This window comes from Siphateles boraxobius, unplaced genomic scaffold, assembly GCF_051911475.1.
Source record: "Siphateles boraxobius isolate OS27281-9 unplaced genomic scaffold, OSU_SipBor_1 6, whole genome shotgun sequence".
NCBI lineage: Eukaryota > Metazoa > Chordata > Actinopteri > Cypriniformes > Leuciscidae > Siphateles > Siphateles boraxobius.
This window is the reverse complement of record NW_027509186.1, coordinates 16,979,708-17,006,600: the sequence shown is the minus strand read 5'-3', so window position 1 is coordinate 17,006,600 and position 26,893 is coordinate 16,979,708. Positions and strand designations below refer to the sequence as shown.

The following is a 26,893-nucleotide window of genomic DNA, read 5'->3' as shown; positions in this document are numbered from 1 at the left end:
CCATAATTGTTCTTTCTGGGATACAATAAGTTTGATCTTTTTGTACAATCAAGTTGAGATATTTTTTAAGTCTATTAGCAAGACATTTAGACATAAATCTGTAATCCGTAGTCAGTAGTGCAACAGGCCTCCAGTTTTTTAAAAGAGATAAATCTCCCTTTTTTGGTAATAAAGACAGCACAGCGCGTTGACAAGATATAGGCAAACAACCATCTTTGCTACATTCACAGAAAACCTCATACAAATCTTCTCCAATACAGTTCCAGAAACGCTTGTAAAATTCAGATGGCAACCCATCAATACCAGGAGATCGTCCAATACCAAGCTGACCAACTGCAGTAGTGAGTTCTTGAAGAGATAGTTCAGTGTCCAAGGCAGTCTTAGAGTCTGAGTCTATTTGAGGCAAGTCTTGAATTAGCTTAGTCAATATCACATTGTTCAGCAGCATAAAGACTGGAATAAAAAGTCACTGCATGATGCCTCATCTCCGTGATATTACTGGTCACCCTCCCATCAGGAAGGCGAAGACATAACATCTGTTTCTGTTGTGCCACTTTGTGCTCCAAATTAAAAAAATAAGCACTAGGAGCATCCATGTCATTAACAGAGACAAAACGAGACCTTACAAGAGCTCCCTTTACCCTTTCATTCAAAAACAACCCCAGTTCTCTTTTTTTTCTTGCAGGTTGTTGAACAGATTAGGATCATATCTATTAATTAGATCCACCTCCATATTTGATATGTCCTTTTCAATTGACTGAATATTTTCTCTCAATTTAATAGTGGAATTAGCAGGATGTTGCAAACAAAACAATTTAATGTTTGTTTTCCCTATTTCCCACCACTGTTTTAACTTTTCAAAAGTGCCTTTACACAATCTCCACTGTTGCCAAAAAGTCTCAAAATGTTTGCAAAAAGTAAGATCTAGAAGCAATTTAGTGTTAAAATGCCAAAAAGAAGACCTCTTTGTACACTTGGACATATTTATAGTAAGAGAAACTAAATGATGATCTGTGTACCCTACTGGAATAATACAACAATCAATACTCCGACTACTAAGATGATTGGACATATAGATCCTATCCAATCGAGCAGCGCTGACTCTGTTATCTGTCATTTTAATCCAAGTATATTGTCTCGCTTGTGGATGTTTGATCCGCCACATATCTAAAAGATCTATTTCTCGAATTATTTTTGATAATTGAGATGAAGACTGAAGATGAGGTTCTTCACTTGTGCGATCAATAGTAAAATTCTCAGTACAATTCCAATCACCTCCCATGATTATATTCCCATCTGCACATAACATTAGAGCATTTCTTAACATACTGCAAAATTGTTTTCATTCATGTCCCACAGGTGCATATACATTTACAAAGTAAAAAATAACTCCATCAATATCAGCCTTTGCTACTACTAATCTTCCATTTACAGATTCCTCTTTTTTTAAAACATTAACTCTTAGATCGGGAGAGAATAAGATTGCCAGCCCAGCACTCACATTTGTTTTATGGCTAAGTATATATTGCCCTTTCCACTATGATCCCCACTCAAATTCATTAGCAATATCGCTATGTGTTTCTTGAAGGAAAATAACATTTAATTGTTTTTGCTCTATTGTTTCAGATACAAGAGCACGCTTACATTCATCCCTTCCACCATTAATATTGAGTGAGCCAACCCTCAATACTTCCATTAAAAAAACTGGAAGAAAAAGCAGACAGGCAGAAAAGAGCAGAAAAATAGAAAAAGACACCATGTGAAGGTTAAAAAAAACAGCAATTACAACAGTACTTCTGACGTTCTCTTTTTCTCTATTTTCCGAGCCTTTCTAACCGTGGTTAAGTGCTTCTTTAGACGAAACCTCTTCTTTTCACTCAGGAGATCAACCCCCACAGTCTTCTGAAGAAATGTAACTGACTTAACAAATTTCTCTACATCAGGAAAGAATTCCTTAACATCAACCTGCTTTCCAAAAGTATTATCCAGAAACTGATCAATTTCCTCTAAAGTATATAAAGAGAGTTCCTTCTGGGGATCTTGAGAGCTCTCCTCAAACCCATACTGTGAGCAGGAGTCCATATCCACCACAGAAGCAGACTCATCTGACAAATCATCCTCTGCTGCTGTCATTGAATCTGTTCGACTCTTCTCTGCATCACACACATACTGAGCAGAACTAATACTTGGCAATACATTATCTTCACATTTATTGTCCTGTTCAACAACTAAGTGTTCTTTACTCTTAACCACATCATCACCAATATATGAACTTGTTGCCGCTACCACTGGTAACTCTGAGGTATTCACCGCTACATTTAAAGCCATGTTCACCTCTGACTGCCTTACCTCCGTGAGGCCTGAAATCTCCTCCTGACCTGTTTGTATTGATGAAGCCTGAGCATCATTCTCTATCACTGGGCCGATGTTTTCCTGTCCACGATCTTTATGCGGACACATCTGCCGTTTGTGGCCGACATCACCGCATTAAAACAACGCAAGCTTCCGGTAGTTGCATAAATCATATATGCTCCCCCTTCATGTTTTATGCGAAAAGAAACGTTAAGTGTGCGATCTGGTGATTCTAAAAACATGTAAACCTGTTTCCTGAAAGACATAAGATGCTTCAATGACGGGTTCTTACACCCCAGAGAAATCGTTCTGAAAGGACTCGCAATCTTTCCAAACCGCACTAATTCACGCTCTAATACGTCATCAGAGATGAACGGCGGGACATTCGAAATCACAACTCTACTCGATGCATTATGCAGCGGTGTAACTTGCACTAGTTCATCTTTAATGATAAGCCCACTTTCAATCACTTGATTTACAAGTTGTTGTTGTTTAAAAAAAACGACTACAGCTCTATTCATTCTAGAAGGAAAAGAAATATTATCATGTCCTACCTTCTCTCCTACCGCAAATAAAACATCCTCCACCGTTACTCCGTCCTCCGGCATACACCTGAAGCCATTGCGCAGAGAGATAGATGGCGTCTCCGCATGGAACGCCATCTTCCTCTTAGACGACTCCCACTTTCCACAAAAAAAACCTAACTAATACCAAACCATACAAAAATAAAAAAGAGAGAAAAAAGAGGGAAAGAAAAAAGATTGAAGAAAAAGAAGAAAAAAAGGTGAAACTTTCACAGCTTCACTCCCGCCCAGCACTACTCTCACCCACAACCTTCCAACATGCACCACGTGTGAGAGAGAGAGAGAGAGAGAGAGAGAGAGAGAGAGAGAGAGAGAGAGAGAGAGAGAGAGAGAGAGAGAGAGAGAGAGAGAGAGAGAGAGAGAGAGAGAGAGAGAGAGAGACTCATTCATTCTCATGTACTTAAACCTATTCTCGTCAAGTTCAAATGTTTGGCATCAAACAAGATTTAAAAATATATATTTAAAATACCACACTGCAATAATCCTTATATATATATATATATATATATATATATATATATATATATATATACAGTATATAACAATTTGTAATTATGTATTGATTTTTTTAGGGGAAACCTGGAAAGGAGGGGCTGCAAGGAGAGTTAGGCCCTAAGGTAAACATTAAATATTTTACAGTGGCCCAATAAGAAAAAATCCAGGCATTTTTCATTTTTAAAGGGGTCATGACATGGATTTTTTGTTATCTTAATATGTTCCTCCAATTTTAGGTTTTGAGGTTTAGAAATTTTAGGTTTTTTGCATAGTAAAAAAACAGATATGCAGGAAAATTATTATTTTAAAGCTTCAGTCTGACCATTTGTCTCAAATTTTAAAAGACAAGCTTCTTCAAGGCTTGTCAGTAAATGGCCCGTAATGATTGGTTAACTGTTTAAACAGGACATGTCAAAGCTAACATTCTTTTTACTCTTTGTGCTGTTGTCGTGTGAAGTGCTTGGAGTATGTCAGGAATTGAATGGTACATCAGAGATTATAACAGATTCTATTTTCTTTTGTATAGACAGATGTTATCCGTTAAAGTCACTATGAAATCAAAATTGACAATTCTTATTATTCTTTTTTTATTCTTTCTTTTTCTTTTTTTATGGAGTATTGCAGATTTTATTATAAATGTTTTATCCATGCACATCATTTCTTTTTTAAATTAATCATATTCTTTAATCAAAATAATATCCCCTTTTTCTTCCAACCTGTCTCTCACATGAGATCACAGCAATGCAAACCACAATTCAATTTCAGATGGACAAAATCAAGTCCCACCCGATTTTTACTTAAGTAAAAGTAGTTGAATTTTAAACAAGAAAAAGAAGTGAACTTGAAAAGAAGTACTTGATTTTAAACATACTTGAGTGTCAAGAGTAAAAAGTAAATGTCAATACATTGTTTTATTATTGTTGCATTGTTACAGTACCTTATGTTGATTAATAGATATTTATAATGACCAAGAGTTTTGTTTTTTCTTCCTAGGGAGTGCCTGGAGATGTAGGATATCCAGGAGCTACTGGGATTGCAGGGGAAATGGTATCTATCTGTCTGTCTGTTGTGCAGTCATGTGCTACATACCATGTAGGGTTCGGTCTTACTTTGGTTGGCAAGCCAAACTGACAAAAAATATATATTAGGCCATTTTAAGTGCAGTTGAACAGTGCCCTCTAATGAGTGGGCTTTTAAAATGGAATCTCAATCTTTCTTTAAATTCTTTATACTTGAAGTCTGTTTCTGTGTGTGTGTCTTCAGGGTCTGAAGGGTGACCTCGGTGCCCCTGGTGTCCCTGGAGAGGTAGTGAAACTTTCACTTATGGCAATCTCCAGATGTTTAATCTCACTTTAGTCACGTCATATTGCCTGTGGCAATGAAACTCTTTATTCTACTTCATTAGCTGATGAAGTAATAATAATATCTGTCTCTTTAAATTGAAAAAGGAATTAATATTTTTGTAACTTATTGATTAAGTGTTTTTTAAATTTGTATTTTAGTTCATTATAATTGATACAAAGATCAAAGGTCAAAAAGGTATTCCTGGGCCACCAGGACCTCCTGGTCTACAAGGTAGTGAAGGTTAGTAATCAAATTAATTAAAACTACTTTCATTCAAAGACAAACCAATAAAACCAGCTAAATATGCCATGAACTGGTTTTCTTTCATTGATCAAAGGTGGCAGTAAAGACATGTATAATGTTATATTTTTATTTTTTTAAAATAGCTGAAAAAATGCATCACGATTTCCACAAAAATATTAGGCAGCACAATTGTTTCCAACATTGATAATAATAATAAATGTTTCTTGAGCAGCAAATCAGCATATTAAAATTATTTCTGAAGGATCATGTGACACTGAAGACTGGAATAATGCTGAAAACTCAGCTTTGACATCACAGGAATAAAATACATTTTAAAATATATAAAAATAGAAAATTGGTATTTTAAATAATAAGAATATTTCACAATATTGCGGTTTTACTGTATTTTTGATCAAATGAATGCAGCCTTGTTGAGCATAATTCATGTAAAAAAACTAAATTAACTCTGAACTTTCGAATGACATTGTATGTAATAATTAACAATAATTATTCTTATTTTATTGAGCCAAAGTATATAACCAAATGTTGTTATCTCTGGTATCTTTTTAAAGGTTTTAATGGTTTTCCTGGACCTCCAGGTCCTCCAGGTAATTGATGTATCTCTCTCTCTTTTTTTTTTACATGCACAAAAATATACACAAACGCTAACTTTCTCTTTGCTCAAATATGTCAGGGACCGCCATACCAGGACCTAATGGAAAACTAGGTCCCCCAGGGTTTAGAGGTGTGAAAGGGGGGAAAGGAGAACCTGCACCTGACATCAGAGGACCCAAAGGACTTGATGGCCAACCAGGGGAACGAGGACCCCCGAGGACCCCCTGGTGACCCTGGACCTCCAGGAACTCCACGTAACTGTCTTTTGTCAAAGACTGCCATCTTCAGTTTATTTAATTAACCAAGCTTGACTGTTGAACATGACTGTTTGACACTGGTTGTGTGCTCCTCTCCTGCATCCCCAGAACTCAAAGGTCGCTTGGGACCAAAAGGGCTCAAGGGTAACAAAGGCCTAACAGGCCCTGAGGGCCTGCATGGAGATCCTGGAAAACCAGGTGAGATTCACTCTTTTCATGGTGTATGTTAAAATAAATATTTCAGGTTCAATGGTTACATTAAGCTCATTACTACTGGAAACAATTTAGATTAATCATTTGCAATGTCTTTCCCCATAATAATTATTTTCTAAGGTAAATGGCAGCATGGACCTAAAACATTCCTTTAAATAAAATAAAGCCATTTTAATACAGGAGAGCAAGGAGAACTTTGCAGACTGTGTGCTGCTTCTGCTGCTGACCCTGGACCTCAAGGACCACCTGGAATTTCAGGCAAACCTGGAAATCCAGGTGACGTCATTATGTAACATCTTTACTACATCTATAACACTCTATGAGGGAACCTCCTATGGTGCATCCATATTGGTGCATCTCTGCTTTAAAGTACTTTTTTATTTTATTGATTTGGTTTGGTTTGAGTAACAGATCCCAAATTGAATTTATTTTTGCAGGTCTTGGAGGAGTTCAAGGCAGTAAAGGATTCCGAGGCTTCAATGGTCCAGATGGTCCACCGGGTCCTCCGGTCAGTTTAGCTGAATACTGCCACTAAACCCAATCATCATCCTCAAAACTCAGCAAAAACTATAATTTGTCCACTCCCATTATGCAGTTGGTATTGCAAATAAAGGTTTCATATTCTTAAGAACAATTGTTTATGATGTGAATTAAAATGTTTTCACAGGGTTTATTAGGTCTTCCAGGATTTCCAGGGCCTCCAGGGCCCAAAGGAGATCTAGGGATGATATATAAGATTGGGGAGAAAGGACAGAAAGGAAACTCTGGTGGAGTAGGACCATTGGGGATAAAGGGGCAAGATGGTATGCCAGGCACCCCTGGCTTCAAAGGACCACCAGGAGCAAAAGGAAACCCAGTTAGTACTTGGAACTTATTGTAACCATAAACTTTAAGATAACTGCTATAATGTTGCTCTACATTTGTGTAACCAGTTTTAAAGCCACAAGTTTGGATGTTGACAGAACTTGAAACTGACTTTTTCCAGAGTCCTCCAGGGCCTAAGGGCAACCAAGGAGATCCAGGGATTTTTGGGGACCCTGGCTGCACAGGTCCAATGGGCAGCCAAGGGTCAATGGGTGTCGGGCAACCAGGGGCACCTGGAGAGAAAGGAAGTTTGGGAGTAGTGGGCCGGCAAGGAAATCCTGGAGAACCAGGTATGAACTGATGCAATGTATGATAAATATGGGATGTTACTGAATAGTTTAACCACAGGAACTATTTAGAGGGTGTTGAGTAGAAAAGCAAACTCACACCAAGCTTCAGAGGTTCCACGTTTTTGAAATTGTTTTGGGTAAATTGTAGTTTTAAGGAGAAAATAGTCAGCAATGAGGTTGACTGATGCATTTGCACATGGTTTGTCTTAAAGTATATTAAAAACACCACATATAAACAACATTTAAAAACGTCTCAGGTTACGTATGTAACCCTGGTTCCCTGAGAGGGAACGAGACGCTGCGTTGAGACGCGGTGGGAACGCTCTGCGTGATTGCGTCGTGAAGCACATGTATAATCAGTCCAATGGAAGAGCGAGACGTCATAGGCGGTGACGTCATAGACCAGGAAGCTATAAAGCACACCAGAAAACAGACCGCGACAGCTTCTGAAAAGGCCTGAAGCAAGTCGATCAGGGTATGCAGGCAGTATGGCAGGAGAACGCAGCGCCTCGTTCCCTCTCAGGGAACCAGGGTTACATACGTAACCTGAGACGTTCCCTTTCAAGGGAACTCGAGCTGCGTTGAGACGCGGTGGGAACCCCATATCCACTACGCCATAATGAGAAATGCCCGTTCTGTGTGGAGTCCTTGCGCACACTAAGAAACAAGCAGCCTAGCCCCAGGAGTGGAGAGGTCTAGGTCGTAGAATCTGACAAATGTATGCGGTGAGGACCAGCCTGCCGCATTACAAACGTCCTGAAGGGAAACCCCTGAAATTAAAGCCTTAGAGGCAGCCATACTCCTAGTAGAATGGGCGCGGACAGCCATAGGTGAGGGCTGTCCGGCCGCTTCATAAGCAAGTGAGATAGCCTCAACTACCCACTTGCTCATTACCTGTCTCGATGCAGGGCAACCTTTCTTGGTTGAACCGAAGCAGACAAATAACTGCTCTGATCTACGCCACAGGGCAGCTCTGTGAACGTAGGCATCCAAAGCCCTAACGGGACATAACAGATTGAGACTTTCCTGATCTGGGGTAACGAAAGGTGGAGGGCAAAAAGCCTGCAGCACAATAGGGTCCGCCACATTAGTGGGGACCTTAGGAATGTAACCCGGCCTAGGGTGTAAAAATGCTTTCACCATACCAGGTGCAAATTCCAAACATAAAGGAGCCACTGACAGGGCTTGCAGATCTCCAATTCTCTTGATAGAAGAAATAGCGAGAAGAAATAGAGTTTTTAGTGTAAGGAACTTCTCTGAAACCTCTTCAATAGGCTCGAAGGGAGCCAGGGCCAGACCCTCAAGTACAATGGCCAAATCCCAAGCCGGTGCTCTAGAGTGCAATGCAGGCCTCAGCCTCAATGTACCACGGAGAAAACGAGTAATAAGAGGATCTCTCCCAAGAGAAGAAGCCCCCAAAGGGGAGCGATAAGCAGATATAGCCGCTACGTACACCTTTAAGGTGGAGGGAGATAATCCAGCAGAGAAACGGTCTTGTAGGAAATCGAGAACCGTACCAACCGGGCAGTTAACAGGATTTAAAAAATGTTCTCCACACCATGTAGAGAACAATTTCCATTTCAATGAATATAGTTTCCTCGTGGAAGGAGCTCTGGATTGAAGGATGGTCTCAACGACCTCAGTCGAGAGACCGGATTCTAAGAGCTGGGCCCCCTCAGAGGCCAAGCCCACAGTTTCCACAACTCCGGGCGAGGGTGAAATATCGTGCCCCCTGCTTGAGATAACAAGTCCCCTCTGACAGGAATCTCCATGGGAGAGCCGTGCAGAAGGGACACTAGGTCCGAGAACCACACTCGGGTCGGCCAGTGCGGGGCTACTAATAATAGATGAGCCCCCTCTCGACGAACCCTCTCCAGAACTCCCGGAAGCAATGATATCGGGGGGAATGCGTACAGGTGCAGCCTCGGCCACTCCTGTACCACAGCGTCCAGTCCGAGAGGAGCTGGATATGTGAGGGAGAACCAAAGCGGACAATGGGTTGTATCGTAAGATGCGAAAAGATCTATCTGAGCTTGACCATAGTTCTCCCACAGGAGCTCCACCACCTTGGGGTGAAGTCTCCACTCCCCGGGCCCCAGCCCCTGTCTTGACAGGATATCTGCTCCCACATTCAAACACCCTGGAATATAAACTGCCCTGAGTGACAGTAATTTCCCCTGGGCCCATAGGAGGATCTGATGAGCCAGTTTGCATAATAATCGGGACCTCAGACCCCCCTGATGGTTGATGTAAGAGACCACCGATGTGTTGTCCGTGCGGACAAGCACATGATGGCCTCTCAGGTCTGGCAGGAAGTATTTGAGAGCCTGAAATACCGCCATCATCTCTAGTCGGTTTATATCCCACGAAAGCTGATGGTCCTGCCAGACACCTGTCGCAGAGCGGCCACTAATGACCGCCCCCCAGCCTGTGAGGGAAGCATCCGTCGATAGCGTTACGCGTCGACAAGAAGCCCCCAATACTGGGCCTTGGGCGAGGAACCAAGGTTTCTTCCACATGACCAAGGCACGTAGGCATAGCCGCGTGACCTTGATCGTGCGAAACGGATTTCCCCTCGGAGAAAACCCCTTGGTCCTGAGCCACCACTGCAGGGGTCTCATGTGCAGAAGGCCAAAAGTAATTACGTTGGAAGCAGCTGCCATGAGACCCACCAGTCTCTGGAACTGTTTCACAGTGAGTGACTTGCCTAGTTTTACCATATTTACGGCTGTGAGAATCGCAGAAATACGTGCTGGAGACAATCGTGCTTGCATAGTTGTCGAATTCAATTCAATTCAATTCAAATTTATTTGTATAGCGCTTTTCACAATACACATTGTCTCAAAGCAGCTTTACAGAAATTGCATTTCGGAAATGTACATAGAAAAATACAGTTAGTTAATCAAGTATTAATTTATGGCATAACATATCGCCGGCTTTGAGTCGTCTCTTCACAGGCGTCGAGTCGTCTCTTCACAGGCGTTGGGGCATCTGAAGTCTCCGTGAGAGGCTGGATACAAACTGGAGCTGACGAACGCTATTTACCTCGGGACTAGCGTCCCGAGATAACAGCAGAAAGGCAGATGGGAAATAATTAGCATAGCTGATGTTCATAATGTTAATGCATTCGAACTGATTCAGCAGTAGTATCAAAGGTTAAGCATTAAGTGAATGCTTGGTTAAAGAGATGCGTCTTTAATCTAGTTTTAAACTGGGACAGCGAGTCTGAGCCTCGTACAATATCAGGAAGGCTATTCCAGAGTTTAGGAGCTAAATGCGAGAACGCCCTCCCTCCTTTAGTGGACTTAGATATCCTAGGAATGACCAGAAGCCTCGAATTTAGTGATCTTAAAGAGCGCGATGGATTGTATGGCGATAGAAGGTCTGTTAAATACACAGGAGCTAAACCATTTAGGGCTTTATAGGTCAGTAGGAATACTTTGTAATTGATACGTAACTTAATAGGTAACCAGTGTAGAGATGATAAAATAGGTGTTATATGATCATATTTCCTTGATCTAGTAAGAACTCTAGCAGCTGCATTTTGCACTAACTGTAGCTTGTTGATTGAGGATGCAGGACAGCCAGCTAATAAAGCATTACAGTAATCTAGTCTCGAGGTCATGAATGCATGAACTAACTTTTCTGCATCAGAAACAGATAGCATGTTGCGTAGCTTAGCAATGTTTCTAAGGTGGAAAAAGGCTGTTCTTGTAATATATGAAATATGATTTTCGAAAGTCAAGTTGCGGTCTAGTATAACACCCAGGTCTTTTACTGTAGTGGATAAAGTAACAGGACATCCTTCTAAATTAAAGTTGTATTGTAAGGGATTTTGTGGGTAGTTTTTTGGACCAATAAGTAGTACCTCCGTTTTATCTGAATTTAATAGCAGGAAATTACACGTCATCCAGCATTTTATATCATTTAGACACTCTGTCAATTTAGATAAGTTAGTGTTTTCATCTGGTCGTGATGAGATATATAATTGAGTGTCATCAGCATAACAGTGGAAATTAATTCCATGTTTTCTTATAATATTACCAAGTGGCAGCATATATATTGAGAATAGCAGAGGGCCTAACACCGATCCTTGCGGCACTCCATAGTCTGCTGACGTTATCTTTGATTTTTCCCCATTTAAACAGACAAAATGGTAACGGTCTGATAAGTACGATCTAAACCAGCTTAATGCCTGTCCCTGAACACCAGTGTAGTTTTGTAGTCGATCCAAGAGTATTTTATGATCGATAGTATCGAACGCAGCACTAAGATCGAGTAGAACTAGTATTGAGATACAGCCTTGGTCAGAAGCTAAAAGTAAATCATTTGTAATTTTAACTAGCGCAGTTTCTGTGCTATGATGCGGTCTGAAGCCTGACTGGAATTTTTCATAGATATCATTTTCTTGTAAGAAAGAGCACAATTGAGCGGACACAATTTTTTCTAGTATTTTAGACATAAATGGAAGATTTGAGATGGGTCTGTAATTTGCTAAGTTATTTGGATCTAATTGCGGTTTCTTAATGAGAGGTTTTATTACTGCCAGCTTGAATATTTTTGGAACATGACCTAAAAATAAAGACGAGTTAATAATATTAAGAAGAGGCTCTTCGACTACAGGTAACACTTCTTTCAGTAGTTTAGTGGGTATTGGATCTAATAAACATGATAAACACGAATCCCACATCACCCCTAAAAAAGTGGTCATCTGGGCTGGGAGGAGCACACTCTTCTTGGTGTTTAGCCGCAACCCCAACCTCTTTATGTGAGACAGAACGACATCTCGATGCCGAACTGCCAATTGCTCGGAACGAGCCAGGACCAACCAGTCGTCGATATAGTTTAATACGCAAATGCCCTGGAGTCTCAGAGGAGCCAGCGCTGCATCCACGCATTTCGTAAAGGTGCGGGGTGATAAACCTAGGCCGAATGGAAGGACCCGATATTGGTATGCTTCGCCCCCGAAAGCAAACCTCAGGAACTTCCTGTGATGAGGATGAATGGATACATGAAAGTAAGCGTCCTTCAAGTCTATTTTGACAAACCAGTCCTCGGACTGAATCTGTGATACAATCTGTTTGAGTGTAAGCATTTTGAACTTGAGTTTGTGAACTCTGCTGTTTAACTGACGCAGATCTAGAATAGGACGCAACCCCCCATCCTTCTTGGGAACGATGAAGTAACGGCTGTAAAACCCTGACTCTCTGCTGGGAGGAGAAACCCTTTCTATAGCCCCTTTTTGCAGAAGCGTCAGTACTTCTAGCTCCATGACCCGAGCCTGCCTTGGGTCCACCACTGTGGGAAGGACCCCTTGAAATCTGGGCGGACGAGAACCGAACTGAATTCTGTAACCCTTTTCTATTATATGCAGGACCCACTGAGAAATATTTGGCAGTAGTTTCCACGCTGCCAGAAATTCTACTAAGGGGACCAGTCTCTCGAGACTGGCCTCGGGATTCGGTTGTACGGACATTTCGGTGCCCTGAAGCGGCGAACCGGCAGGGAACAACCGAACTGACCGTTCTACGATCCTCCTCGGAGAATCGTATGGGGACGCTGACACCTCGGTGCCCTGAAGCGGCGACCCGGGAGGGAACAACCGATGTGGCAGCGCTGCGACTCTCCTCAGAGAATCGCCCCCCAGAGGGTGCCGAGGATGAACGATTTCTCGAAATCGTCCCTCCTCGGAGGGGACCACCCTCAGAAGCCTGACGCCTTGGGCGTCAGGACTTCTTCTTAGCCCAAGCCTTCTTAGAGATGACAGTCCTCAGATCTTGCCTACCCCTAGCTGGCCTGGACTGCGACCGCCACCCAGATTCCCCAGATTGTGGAGGAGCCCGAGTGGCGACGCTCTGTTTTTGATGCACTCTGTGCTGTGAGGAGCTTGTACTCGGATGAGACTGCTCGGATTTAATAATCATTTTTCGCCCAGCAGTCTCGGGGACATCGAAACGTCGAGGAAGAAACCTCTGGAACGCAGCCGATTGTTTTTTCGTTTCTTGAAACCTATCGACGACACAGTTGATAGCGTCGCCAAACAAACTTGAAGGTGACAGTGGCGCGTCCAGAAGAACAGACCTATCTTTATCTTTTATATCAGACAGATTTAACCAAAGATGCCGCTCCGTGGCCACAAGGGCTGCCATAGAACGGCCCACTGATTTGGCCGTCTCCTTGGTGGCCCGGAGAGACAGGTCTGTTGCGCGACGCAATTCTCGAATTGCGTCAGCGCTGACTTCCTCACGTTCATCGATATCCTTCAGCAGATCAGCCTGGTATGCCTGCAGTATAGACATAGTGTGCAGACATGACGCAGCCTGACCTGCTGCCGAATAAGCTTTACCCATCAGCAAAGATGTAGATTTTAATGGCTTGGTGGGTAACGTCGGGGTTTTTAATGATGACGATGACTCGGGAGAGAGATAGCTCGCGAGCGTCTCTTCAGCCCGAGGCACCGTCACATAACCATAATCAGATGCACCCAAAACATTACTGTAACAGGAAGTTTGTGGGTTAAATACTCTGAATGACGCCGGTTTATTCCACGATCTCGAAACCTCATTGTGGAGATCGGGAAAAAACGGGAGTCCCCGGCGTGGAGGCTGTGTTTTAGATGGTAAAAATCTTTCATCTAATAAACTTTTCTTAGTAACACTCAGAGAATCATCGGCTGGCCATTCAATATTTAATCTAGCTACAGCACGAGATAAAACCTCCATAAGCTCCTCATCATTACCGGAGGCATGAGCTGGCGAAGACTCAACATCCCCCATATCAACACTGACTACATCCAGATCCTCAGAACTGGATAGCCGCAACAATGGTGCCCCAACCTGGGAAGGAGAAGCCGCAGCGCGGGCTCCTTCCTGGGCAGAGGCACCGGATCAAGCAGGTAAGGGTTGAGAAAGGGCTGGGCCCGTCTCAAGCCCCGCTACTAGATCCATATGCGAACCCCAAGATGACAGCCTTCGCTGTGCCTCGGCAGCAGCGGGACCCGCACCTCGGGGAGCGCGAACCGAACCGTCCTCCTCAAAGAACGCCCGGCGAGAGCGGAGCGTCCTCACGGACAGCTTCTCGCAATGCTCACAGTCAGCTCCCTCGAGAACTGACTGGGCATGCTCCACTCCCAGACAAGCAACACAAAGCTGATGTGTGTCCCCACCCGTGATGAAACGAGGGCAAGGGACAACACAACGCTTGAATTCTTGTTTCGCCATAATATATATATATATATATATATATATATATATATAGATAGATAATGTGCTTGTGACAGACAACAGTAAATAGACAAGGACAGTATACAGAGAGCGCTTGCTGAAGGCAACAGAAGCTGTCGCGGTCTGTTTTCTGGTGTGCTTTATAGCTTCCTGGTCTATGACGTCACCGCCTATGACATCTCGCTCTTCCATTGGACTGATTATACACGTGCTTCACGAAGCAATCACGCAGAGCGTTCCCACCGCGTCTCAACGCAGCTCGAGTTCCCTTGAAAGGGAACTTGATTTTCACCACGGGGGGTCTTTAAAGCACATCACCAGTGAGTTGGAATACAAATGCAAAGCAGACACAGGCCTGCCAACAGTAGTAAAACTTAGAAGCAGGTGACGACTAGTGGTATTAAGGAGAAATTATAGGCTTAAATATTACAGTTGCATCCCACAGGTGAGAAAGGATCTCCAGGACCAGTACAAACAACACCTGGAGACCCAGGTGAGCCTGGACTGCCTGGTCCACCTGGTCAACCAGGACCTCCAGGTAAGCAGGGGGGATAAAAAACTTGACAGATGGACAAGTAGACTGAGAACAGGAAGTAGAATGGATTACCATGAATTAATGTATGTTTTAGGTAATGATGGTTGTGCTGGGGTTCAAGGATTTTCGGGATTGTGCGGTTTAAAAGGAGAGAAAGGACTGTCAATACCAGGAGTTCCTGGACTTACTGGTCCCAAAGGTGGGAAGAAACTTAAATAAATAAAATAAGTCAACATAACCAACAAAGTTTGTTTCTGATAAATCTACAAACAGCATTCATTAGTTTAAAAGTAGATTAAAAAATTATGGTTTTGCATCCAATTTTCCCTTGGCTGTGTAATGTTGTGGATGGGTGACTTCTAATGGTGCCACTCCTCTCTGATCTCAATTTCTTCTCATTGATGCAGGTGATAAGGGTGTGAAAGGGAAGCCAGGTCAAGCTGGTTATGGATTTGTAGGCCGTCCTGGCCCTCCAGGACCACCAGGAATGCCAGGCATGAAGGTCAGAGACTTGTTATATAATGTCCATTTGTATGGACCAGTTTAATCATGTTTTATAGTGTTATAATTTTTATCATTTTTAAAGCTTGACAGTGATCACTGTATGCTTTTGTTGTACTAAAAAGTAAAAAAACAGTCCTCAAAATGACAGGTTTAGAACAACATGGGGGTGATAAAATGAGGATAGAACTTAACACCAAAGTGTTGTAGCAAGTTTTAATCATTCTGAAGTAAAATTAGCAAAAACGAATTTAATTGAGACGACATGAGTACAGGTGTGTTTTTTTCTTAATCAGAATAAATTTAAATTCCATCCACAGGGTGAAGTAACATTCGGCTCCCCAGGGCCCAAGGGTCGGCAAGGCCTGCCAGGAGATGAAGGGTGTCTTGGACTACCAGGAATCTCTGGCCCTCCTGGATTATCAGGATGCCAAGGTCAAAGAGGAAGGGATGGACCACCAGGAGACCGTGGTTGGTGGATTCCATTCCAATGCATTTAGTGACACAAGCACAATTCTTCCCTAAGGAATATGCAATACACACAGCTATACATGCACACAAAATCTCTGTCCATCTACAGTATACAGTATATCAATCCATCTCTCACCTGCAGACTGTTCACACAGGTACACTGGGTCTGGATGGTTTGCCAGGAGAAGCTGGTGTTCTAGGATGTTGTATGCCAGGAGTTAAAGGTGATGAAGGGCCCTCAGGCATCAAAGGACTAGATGGACCCACTGGTAAGAAAATCCAATATTTGTAGATATTAACATTTATAACTAGATATTAAAGTGAATGAATTGATGGCAAAAGTCACTATCAAGATACCAGTTTGTACAAATCCCCACAATGGTGTCCACTGTGACATATATTGTCTTTAGGGCTGCAAGGGCTTAAGGGGCCAAAAGGCGAAACTGGATTACCTGGAATGGGTTTACCTGGTATACAAGGTGAATTTGGGATACCTGGGAAAATTGGACAGGCTGGTTTGGTTGGTATCCGGGGACCAAAAGGTTTCCACGGTCGGGATGGTTCTCCAGGATTTCCAGGTACTCAACTTCCAAGTTTTTGGAACATGGAGATTGGTCAAACAATGAATGACCAGATACTATTTTCCAAAACACATCAACCAATTAAATTTTTTTCTAAGTACTTTTTTTTGTTTCAGGTACAAACGGAGGTCAGGGGAGTCCTGGAATGTTTGGTCCACCTGGAGTAGATGGAAATCCTGGACCACCAGGGCTCCCGGGACCTAAAGGTTCAAACATACACACATACAAATCTAGCAAAGATTTTTTTGTTCAAGCTGCATTTTTTCTTTTATATTGGTAAAATTAGTCATATTACAATGATGGTTATGGTCTTTCATCAGGTTTACTGGGTAGGAATGGAGTGCCTGGAGACACGGGAAAACCCGGGGAACCAGGAGACCCTGGGGCCCGTGGTCCAAAGGGACCGCCATTAATTATTATGTGTCCAGGGAATCCCGGTGACCCTGGCCTACCAGGTGACCCTTTCAACATCTGGTTTCCACTTCTCTTAAATATGCAAGCCTTTATGTCTATACATTCAATTTGTCTGTTCCTCATATTTGTTTTCTGTAAGCTCAACCCTGTTGATGGAACTGCAACACTTCTCAGACATTATATTAAACATACTCCATGTGTTTTAGGTATTCTTGGTATACCTGGCTCTAAAGGGGAATTAGGATTCCAAGGCAACTATGGTCAATGTGGGAAGAATGGATATCCAGGAGTTCCTGGTCCACCAGGTATAGATGCTTAAATGCAAAACCTTGCTGTTCACATTTGAACATAGTCCATATGTACAAACCTTCTTTTTTGCCAGGCCCTCCTGGTGACCCTGGCCAGAATGGGCTTCCAGGAAATTGGGGTCTTGATGGAAACTTTGGGGATCCAGGAGTTATGGGGTTTCCAGGTAAGTTCATAAACGCTTGTCAATCTAACCCTTATTTCAACACCATGATGCTTCAGATGTATTTTCCATAAGCCGTTTCACATATGCAAATGTGTCTGTTTGTCCCACAGGAGTGAAAGGCCTCAAAGGTTTACCTGGTGTTCGTGGGGGGACTGGGACTCCTGGTGTCCTAGGGCCAAATGGACCAAAGGGAATCAAAGGTGAACCTAGCCCCCCTGGGCTAGGGCTTCCAGGACTACCTGGTGAGAAGGTATCAATTTACATAGTTCAATTCTCATTGTTGAAAAAAAGTGTCATTCGCCTTTTAAGCCAGGATCCTAACCCAGTGCCCACTCCCTTGCTTTACTTTTCTTATTCTGTAAGGGTGAGCCAGGCTCTCCAGGGGGTAGAGGGGAAAAGGGTGACAAGGGTATATGTGGGACAAATGGTCTCCCAGGTTGCTCGGGGGTTCCTGGGGAAAGAGGCGAAACTGGGGTACCAGGAGATCCAGGTATTCATTTATACAGTAAAATTGAATCCTTTTAATTCAATACTCATTGAAATATTTTTGATTATATCATTTCCTATATATATATATATATATATATATATATATATATATATATATATATCCCATCATTTTCTCAAAGACACATGAAGTATTATTCTGTTATCCAATGTCACATTGTTAGGATTTCCAGGAGCTCCTGGTGATGAAGGTTTAGATGGGCTTCAAGGTCCACCTGGATGTGAAGGGCGCCGTGGTCCACCGGGTACGATCCTATTCTAGCATTAAATTATCCCCTTCTGTTAAATGTATTATAACTTATATAACATATAACACCAATAATCCATATTCTGTAAAACATGATGAAATTACACTACTGGTTTGTTGTTTTTTTCCAGTCATATATCTCTATGTTTATTAAGGTGTTCCTGGTTCAGCTGGAGATCCTGGGTCTTCAGGATATCGAGGTGTTCAAGGCAGAGATGGCATTCCAGGATCTGCTGGAGATAAAGGAGATAGAGGGTGTAAGATGTCACACACAAACACACACATTCATATGAAGGAATATACTTATTAACCATTCTTGATTTTGTTCTTTTAGGCACTAAGAATGGGGATCCTGGCCCACCTGGCATCAAGGGTGAGAAAGGTAAGTCCACGATTAGAAAGCCTACCCTCCTAACATGCAGATCTTAATAACTTATCCATGCTAACACTTTATGTGTATGCTTAATTTCAGGTACTAAAGGCTGTTCTGGACCCCCAGGGCCATGTGGGCCACCAGGTCCCTGCGGTCCAGCTGGAGTTATTGGTTCTCCAGGCAAACCAGGAGATATGGGGCAACAAGGGTGCCCAGGTCCACCTGGTGTCTGTATTAGTGGTCCAAAAGGGGAGCAAGGACCTAATGGATTACCTGGCCCACCAGGTGATTAGTCGTCTAATTAGTAATGTGCTTTCTTACTATTGATAGTACCAAGGGTTAACATTTCTTTTAAATCCTTTACCCCATTATACTTGCTACGGACATGAAAGATACCTCAAATTATCAAGCGTGTCGGAGAGAGGTGTGCTTTTGCTTTTCTAAGTGGTCAGACTTACCTGGTGGAGACTTACCCTGATTTTTACCTGGTGGATGATAAAGAAACATAGAGAAAAAAATTGAAACTCGGGGGTGGGCTATTTTTTAGATCTAAAACAATGACATAGCAACCACCTAAAGACCCTAGATACCACACTAACATAGTAAAACCCACTCAAGACACTGGCTACCACCAGCAAAATCCTGGTATAATGGTAGTGAGTTTTGTTTGTGCAGACACCACTCCTTTAGGTTTGATATCTAATTGGAAATGTGTCCTGACAATACATGTAAATAAACAGACTAAATGTAGATTCTTCATGAAAAATTTAATGTTTATGGTTTTCGCAACATCTATACTGCTTAGCAGCCTGCTATTGTTTACTCTCAACCTGCTATTAATTACTCATCACATGTCTTCTGTTGTTTCTGTGTATTTTTAAATACAGGTCTCAGAGGACCATATGGTCCTCCTGGTGATCCCGGTCCAGGCCTAAAGGGAGATAAAGGCAGCGTCGGGCCTCAGGGACTTGTGGGGCTACCCGGTTGTGCTGGTGATCGAGGTGTTCTTGGTGAAGCAGTAAGTGTTCAACTAGATTTCTATCAATTTATTGATAAACTGTTGGCTTTTATGAAGTTGTTTATATTTATATTCTTAGATTTCAGTCTGCAGAACCAGGAAGAAATATTCCATAATAATTACTGTTAGCTGAAGAACGCTCTCGGTTACTAACGTAACCTCGGTTCTCTCTAGATGAGGGAACAAGTGTTGCGTAAGCTAGCTTAGCTAGCTAGCTAGCATAAGCCCCCTTTTCTCGAGAATACTGAAGCCAAAAATCATCCTTAATTTTGCATTAGTTTAAAACGCATTGCTGCACAGAGCAGACCTAGGCGAAGCAGCTCGCGTGCCTATTGGTTGCTCTGCAACTGCTGAAGTCTATCGATGGACTGTTCGTGATGTAAGCACCAATGAGGGCGCGGGCGCCCTCGCACATCACGTCCCGCCAGAATGGGCGTGGCTTATGTCTATATAAGCCGAGTCCAGATAGGATGTTCTTTGGTTTTTCACACTGAAGAAAAACCAGAATGTAGCACAAGCACAGCAGGGTTACGCAACACTCGTTGCCTCATCTAGAGAGAACCGAGAGCGCTCTCTTACGAGAGTACTCTCGTGTTGCGTCACCTAGCTTACGCTACAGGAACCCAATGGAAAACGCTGTGCGTGCTGAAGTTTCCACACATGGCCTCAAGGGATGTGTACCCGGAGAACCATACTTGTGAAACATACTAGCGAGTGATATTCAGACCAACAAGTAGTGGGCCTAAATATATCATAATTCTATAACTATAGGAATCAGTGCTTATCACATAATCACAGACAGGAGGGTCCTGAGTCGGCCTGAACTGTATTGCAACTGACTGTTATAGTCTGTCAGTCAATTATTAGACTGAGAACAGCTTAGCCTGCAGCGAAGGAACTTCCAGGTTGTAAAATCGTATAAATGTAGACGGAGAGGCCCAGCCTGCCGCCCTACAAACATTCTGGCGTGAAACTCCACTGGACCAGGCCCATGAAGAGGCCACGCCTCTGGTTGAATGGGCTCTGAAGCTTAAGGGACATTGAAGGCCCTTAGACCTATAAGGCATAGTGTCAACTATCCATCTGGAAAGAGTCTGTTTCGAGGCGGCTAGCCCTTTGCTGCGGCCACCGAACGAAATGAAGAGCTGTTCTGACTGCCTGAACGCAGCAGACCGCTCAACATATATCCTCAATGCCCTGACCGGGCAGAGGAGATTAATGTCATTTTCGCCGTCAGACCCAGGTAGGGCTGACAGGGAGATGACAAAAGCTCTGAACGGAGTGGAAAACACTTCAGGAACATAGCCATGCCTTGGTTTGAGGACAACTTTAGAGTCGTTAGGCCCAAACTCCAAGCACGTCGCGCTTACAGAGACCGCGTGCAGGTCACCCACTAGCTTAACTGAAGCGAGAGCCATGAAGAAAACGGTTTTAAAAGATAGAACCCATAAGTCCACTGACTGAAAGGGTTTGAAGGGACCACTTTTCATGGCATTCAGGACCATGGAGAGGTCCCAGACCGTAACCATAGGGGGTCACGGAGGGTTTAGTCTCCTAGCACCTCTAAAGAAACGGATGATAAGATCGTTCCTTCCCAGTGACTGACCGTGCAGGGGTTTCAAAAACACTGCAATGGCCGCAAGATACACTTTGAGCGTGGAGGGGGACCTGCCCTCGTCCAAAAGCTCTTGTAGGAAGGAGTGGATCTCCGTAACGCTGTTGCGTTGTGGGTCTAGGTTTCGGGCTGAGCACCAGCTAGAAAACACTGACCACTTAGAAGCGTAGAGCCGTCTGGTAGAGGGCGCTCTAGCCTGTGTGATAGTATTAAGCACGTTTACTGGGAGATCAGCGGATACCCGTTGATGGCCCACACATGCAGGGCCCATTGTTTGGGGTGCGGGTGCCAAACCGCACTCCTGACCTGACAGAGGAGATCCCTCCTCACCGGACAGGCTCACCAACTGCATCAGCTCTTGGAACCAAACTTGGTTCCTCCAAAGCGGTGCCACGAGGAGCACAGAGCAATCGCTCTCCCTGATTCACTTGATTACCTGAGGTAACAGCGCGACCGGGGGAAACGCATAGAGGTGGAGGCTGGGCCAGTCGTGGGCCAGCGCATCCCTGTTTTTCGAGAAAAATATTGGGCAGTGCGCATTCTCTGACGATGCGAAGAGATCGACTTTCGCTCTGCCGAACGGGTCCCATTGCAACTGAACCACATGGGGGTGCAGGGACCATTCCCCTGGAGGAATGTTGTCTCTGGACAGCATGTCCGCACCAACGCTTTGACAGCACGGCACGTGTGCTTCTGTCAATGAGCGCAGGTTGTGCTGAGACCACACAAGGAGGCGTTCTGCCAACGCGTGGAGGCTTCTTGATCTTTATTTCATTTCATTTCATTTTATTAGAGGATAACCCCTTGAGATGAAACCTCGTTTTCGAGGGGGCCCTCAAGATAACACCAAAAACGTACACATACATACATACTAAAGCTCTTCCTCACAACCATCCACCCCAACCTGTCCCACCTCTGTCCAAAGCGTATTCACATAAACAATATACAGTAGTATGAAATTAGGTGATATTAAGATATTACAATATTACAGGAGAGAACCATTTTTGACGAAGCCACCAAAACAAGCAAATAAATAACCTACAAATACAAACACAAAAATACATACCTATATACACACATACACACTGGTCAAACACCAGGGAAACATTTACATTGATCGCAGAATTGCAAGTAAGTTAAAGCGGCTGACTTAAAGAGTGGGAAGGAAGAGATAGACCTTAAGGAACAAGGCAAGTTGTTCCAATCAGAGGGGGCTTTAAATTTGAAAGCACGTCTTCCGATTTCTTTAGATATATTTGGGACAGCAAAAAAGAGATGATCAAGGTGTCTCAGGCCACAAGTTGACCTATATAGAACTAAATGTTGCTTCAAATATAGAGGATAATTAAAAAAGGAACATTTAAAAATAAACTGGAACCAGTGTAGCTGTCGTCTGGCCTTTGGTGATAAGAAATTCAATTGTTGGTACATATGACAATGATGAGTTAGAAACGGACATCTCAACACAAATCGACAGAGACTGTTGTAAACAACATTTAAGGATTTAAGGTGTAATTCTGTTGTACACATATATAGACAAAGTCAGCATAATCAATAATAGGAAATAAAAGTTGAGTTACAATTTTAATCTAATCGATTGTGTGAAGCAATTAATTGAACGATATAATAATCTTAAATTATAATTTACTTTTTTCACTATAGAGTCAATATGAGGCCTAAAGGAGAGGCTGGAGTCGAGCCAGAGGCCCAGATATTTAAATTCCTCAACATTCTCCATAAATGTACCATCTAAGAATTTAATTGTTAGACTATTACCTTGGTTATGGCGGGCAGACCTTTTAGAAAATATCTGAGACCGCCCTGGCAGTTTATGTATGACACTACTGCCATGTTGTCTGTGCGGACTAGGACATTCTTGCCCTTTAAAGAGGAGAGAAAGTGCCCCAGCGCATTCTCGACCACTTTCATCTCTAGACAATTTATGTGTAGGCGCCTTTCCTGGGCTGCCCACAGGCCGAAGACGTTGTGACGTCAGCTGCCGCGTCCATGCACTTCATGAATGTGCGAGGTGCTAGAGACAGGCCGAACGGCAGGACGGTGTACTGATAGCTCTGGCCCTCAAAGGCGAATCGTAAGAAAGGCCTGTGATGGGGCGATATTTGAATCTGAAAATAGGCATCTTTCAGATCTACTGAAATAAACCAGTCCCTTGGGCGAACTTGCGCAAGGATTTGTCTGGCCGTGAGCATTTTGAATGATCTCCGCCAGAGGGCTCTGTTCAGGCGTCTGAGATCTAGAATGGGTCTGAGACCACCATCCTTCTTGGGAACAAGAAAATATCTACTGTAGAAACCTGACGCGCTCTGTGTCAGAGGGACGGTTTCTATAGCTCCTTTCCCCAGCAGTTTCGCTATTTCGGCACAAAGTAGATGTGCTACTTTGTTTCTCACCGTAGTTTCGACCTTGGCCCGATAGCACTGGTGTCTGTAAGCGAACTGCAGCGAATAGCCTCGCTTTATGGTGTTCAGTACCCATTGTGACACGCCCGGGATCATTTCCCATGCTTTCAGACTCAAAGCCAGGGGAAGAATGATATCTGGCTCTGGCCGCTGCGTGTGTGTGACACATAGTCTGCGGTGTTTGTCTGTAAGCCCTCACTCTGAGAAAGGCTGTCTACTCACTGAACACAATCTTAGTGCATGTGAGTTACAGAGCGAGCTGTGCTTATGTGTAGGGGTGAACACTGGGTAGTGGGCACCGCTTCTACACTTATAACATCCGCGGCGTGAGCTAGTCGGTGTGTCGTATGACAAACAGTGTTTGTGGGTAGGAGTGAACACTGTACCTACATTTCTAACGTGTGGCATGAGCCAAGTTTAATGGGATGGGCCGTGAAAGAGTGTGTGACACTGAACGGGCCATGCTTATGTGTAAGGGTGAACACTGGGACGTGGGCACCTTTCCTACATTTACAGTCTCTGTGGCGTGAGCCAGGCACAGAGAGAAAATGCTCTTTTTGAGATTTATGTGGGTAGCTGTGAAAACGGCTTTTGGATACAGACCAGCGGGTCGAGTGACGGGCTTTTTGACTGTAGAGTGTACTTCTCCAGCCGGCTCTGTTGAGGGGACTGGGAAAGCGAGACATAGTTTCTTTGATGATGGTCCGGCCGCGGCGGGACTCAGCCATCTTCTTCTTCCTTGACTGGTCAGGAAGACTTTGAGGGCTCAGGCTTCAGCACTATCTTAGGCGGGGGGAGGCGGCCTGTGGCGGCTCGACGAGCATGAGCGCTGCTGAGAGTCCCTCTGTTGGTGGGGTGGCGGAGGCGCAACGCTGTACTGCGGCTAGGCGGCTGCTTTTTAGAGCGACCTGCCTCGGAGCTGGAGCGCCGCAGGATGAAGTGTCGCATGGCTTGCGACGTCTTCTGCACCTCCGAGAAGAGTTCCGCAAAGCCCTTGACCGCCGGGCCGAAGAGGCCCGCGGGCGCAGGGAGTGGTCCTGCAGGCTTTCGAGGGAAGAGCGGGCTTGGCCTGCCATCCAGCGGAGGGCGGGCACAAGTGGGTGGCTACAGCTTCCTCGACCGGAGGAATGGCGAGGTAGCCTTTATCCTTCGCGCCGTCAACACATGAGAGCGTCGCAGAGATAGAAGACCGTAGCCTGGCAGAAAATGGCGCCTTCTAGCTCTTAGATAGCTCCTCGTGCAGCTCTGGCAGGAAAGGAGCGGGCCTTGTCTGAGGCATTGAGTGGCGGCCGGGCAGGAAACAGGGTCCAGAATGGAGCCTGACCACTCTTCACTCAGCGACGCGGCAATAGAACAGCTGTCCTCATCCGCGTTTTCACCCTCCGACTCGAGATGCACGACAGCAGCAGACGGAGGCTGGGCGGCCGTGATCGTGGCAGATGGCCGGCGTGCATTCACTCACTGCGGTAGCTTCCGGAGCTCTCTGTGAGCGGCGCTTTTTATGGTGCGGCCCAGACAGAGATGGAGGAGTGGGATCCACGTCAAACGTGGCCAGTCGAGCCCGCAGGGTCGACATAGCCATGTCCTCGCATTCCGGGCAACCGTCTTGGGAAAGCGTGATGTCAGCGTGGGTCCGTCCCAGGCAGGAAACACACAGGATGTGGTGGTCCCCATCACTGAGAGGGGCTCTGCAAGAAATTAGGCATTTGTATCAACGCCTCAGCTCTTTTAGAGAGTGAGTTCGAGGGCGAACACACAGCAAGTATAAAAGGATATGGGCGCCGGAAAGCGCAGCAGGTACGGGCGGAGAAGAGGCGAAGATGGCCAACTCCTGTTCTGCGAAGCAGATGCTCGTCCCGCTGAAGGCTTCGTCAACAACGCAGGTTTCTCCAGAGATTCAGCGATGTGGAGTCTTCGCTGAAGAGGTGAAAAATCAAAGAACATCCTATCTGGACTCGGCTTAAATAGACATAAGCCACGCCCATTCTGGCGGGACGTGAGGCGCGAGGGCGCCCGCGCCCTCATTGGTGCTTACGTCCCGAACAGTCCATCGATAGGCTGCAGCAGTTGCCGCAGAGCAACCAATAGGCGCGCGAGCTGCTTCGCCTAGGTCTGCTCTGTGCAGCAATGTGTTTTAAACTAATGCAAAATCAAGGATAATTTTTGGCTTCAGTATTCTCGAGAAAAGGGGGCTACGCAACACAAGAGTACTCTCGTAAGAGAACCGCCATTTTCAAAAGCATTTATAGTTCTTATTTAGATTTGAAAATGTGAATCTGTGTTATTTTAGTATTATTTATTTATATACTAGCATATTGTTTGAATATTGTTAATATTTTGAATTCGATTTTATTTTTATATTTTCATTATTTGTTTCAGTTAGTTGCCAAGGCAATTTTAAGTTCAAGTTCTTCATCTAATATTTATATTTTATTTCAGATTTATTTCAATTACTGATAATAATACTTTTTAATAGTTTGACTTTTAGTTTGAGATTTATTTAATAACTAAAGGCCCCCTAAAACCAAAATTTAAGTTTTTTAGATTTTAGTATGAATGTGTTAGCCTTAAAGTATGAATAATCTGGTGTGTTCCAAAACAATGACAAAAATCACATTTAGGAGATATAAGCATTCAAAACTTACAGTCTCTCACTTACGCTGTCAAGTACGACTTGTAGTCTGTGAGGTGAATTCTATTGGCTATTTGAAAATGGGGAGGAGTCATTCAATATGTCCCGCCTTAGCTTCCTGTTTCAGTATAAATCAACGCATCCTACATTCTGCGCATTCCAAGGCATTTCAGTGGGTCTTTAAATCACTGGTGTGAATCTGATTCACATAGAATTTGTTAGTGTGTTAGATTCAGACCTGGGATAAACTGTAATGTTTTCAGGGGAGAGATGGATATCCTGGTTTCAAGGGTCTGAAAGGAAATATGGGACCATTGGGATGTGTTGGACCAGTTGGTAAGAAATCTTAATTAAATTGGAATTTAATGAAATGTAAATAAATCTTCAATTAGTTAAATATGTTTTTTTTTGGCATTACTTGCATTATAGGCCAAAAAGGAGATTGTGGTCCAATTGGGCTTCCTGGATTAAAAGGTTGTAAAGGACCTCCTGGAATTAAAGGTGATCTTTTATATACTGCATACTAACATATTAAAAAAGAAGCCATTGCAGTTTGTTGTGTCTATATAATATATACTGTATATAATTTTAAGAGCAAATCTGAAAATGTTTCCCCTCTTTTTGTGT

The 26,893-nt window shown here is 43.7% G+C and overlaps 1 protein-coding gene across 1 annotated transcript in view; it reads left to right on the top strand.

Moving 5' to 3' along the window:
• The window catches only part of col4a3 (collagen, type IV, alpha 3), a 75,903-nt gene that overhangs the window by 44,075 nt on the left and 4,935 nt on the right, over positions 1-26,893 (top strand). The window contains 31 exon segments of the mRNA XM_077207897.1: positions 3,509-3,553; positions 4,425-4,478; positions 4,695-4,736; positions 4,934-5,015; positions 5,591-5,626; positions 5,713-5,849; positions 5,851-5,887; positions 5,999-6,088; positions 6,284-6,379; positions 6,541-6,611; positions 6,771-6,959; positions 7,089-7,257; positions 14,926-15,018; positions 15,110-15,214; positions 15,423-15,517; positions 15,837-15,987; positions 16,143-16,256; positions 16,398-16,565; positions 16,685-16,774; positions 16,889-17,023; positions 17,189-17,287; positions 17,365-17,454; positions 17,565-17,704; positions 17,818-17,944; positions 18,126-18,206; positions 18,364-18,465; positions 18,543-18,590; positions 18,681-18,866; positions 19,469-19,599; positions 26,530-26,602; positions 26,696-26,767. Of these exon segments, the coding sequence (XP_077064012.1) occupies positions 3,509-3,553; positions 4,425-4,478; positions 4,695-4,736; positions 4,934-5,015; positions 5,591-5,626; positions 5,713-5,849; positions 5,851-5,887; positions 5,999-6,088; positions 6,284-6,379; positions 6,541-6,611; positions 6,771-6,959; positions 7,089-7,257; positions 14,926-15,018; positions 15,110-15,214; positions 15,423-15,517; positions 15,837-15,987; positions 16,143-16,256; positions 16,398-16,565; positions 16,685-16,774; positions 16,889-17,023; positions 17,189-17,287; positions 17,365-17,454; positions 17,565-17,704; positions 17,818-17,944; positions 18,126-18,206; positions 18,364-18,465; positions 18,543-18,590; positions 18,681-18,866; positions 19,469-19,599; positions 26,530-26,602; positions 26,696-26,767 (3,148 nt within the window).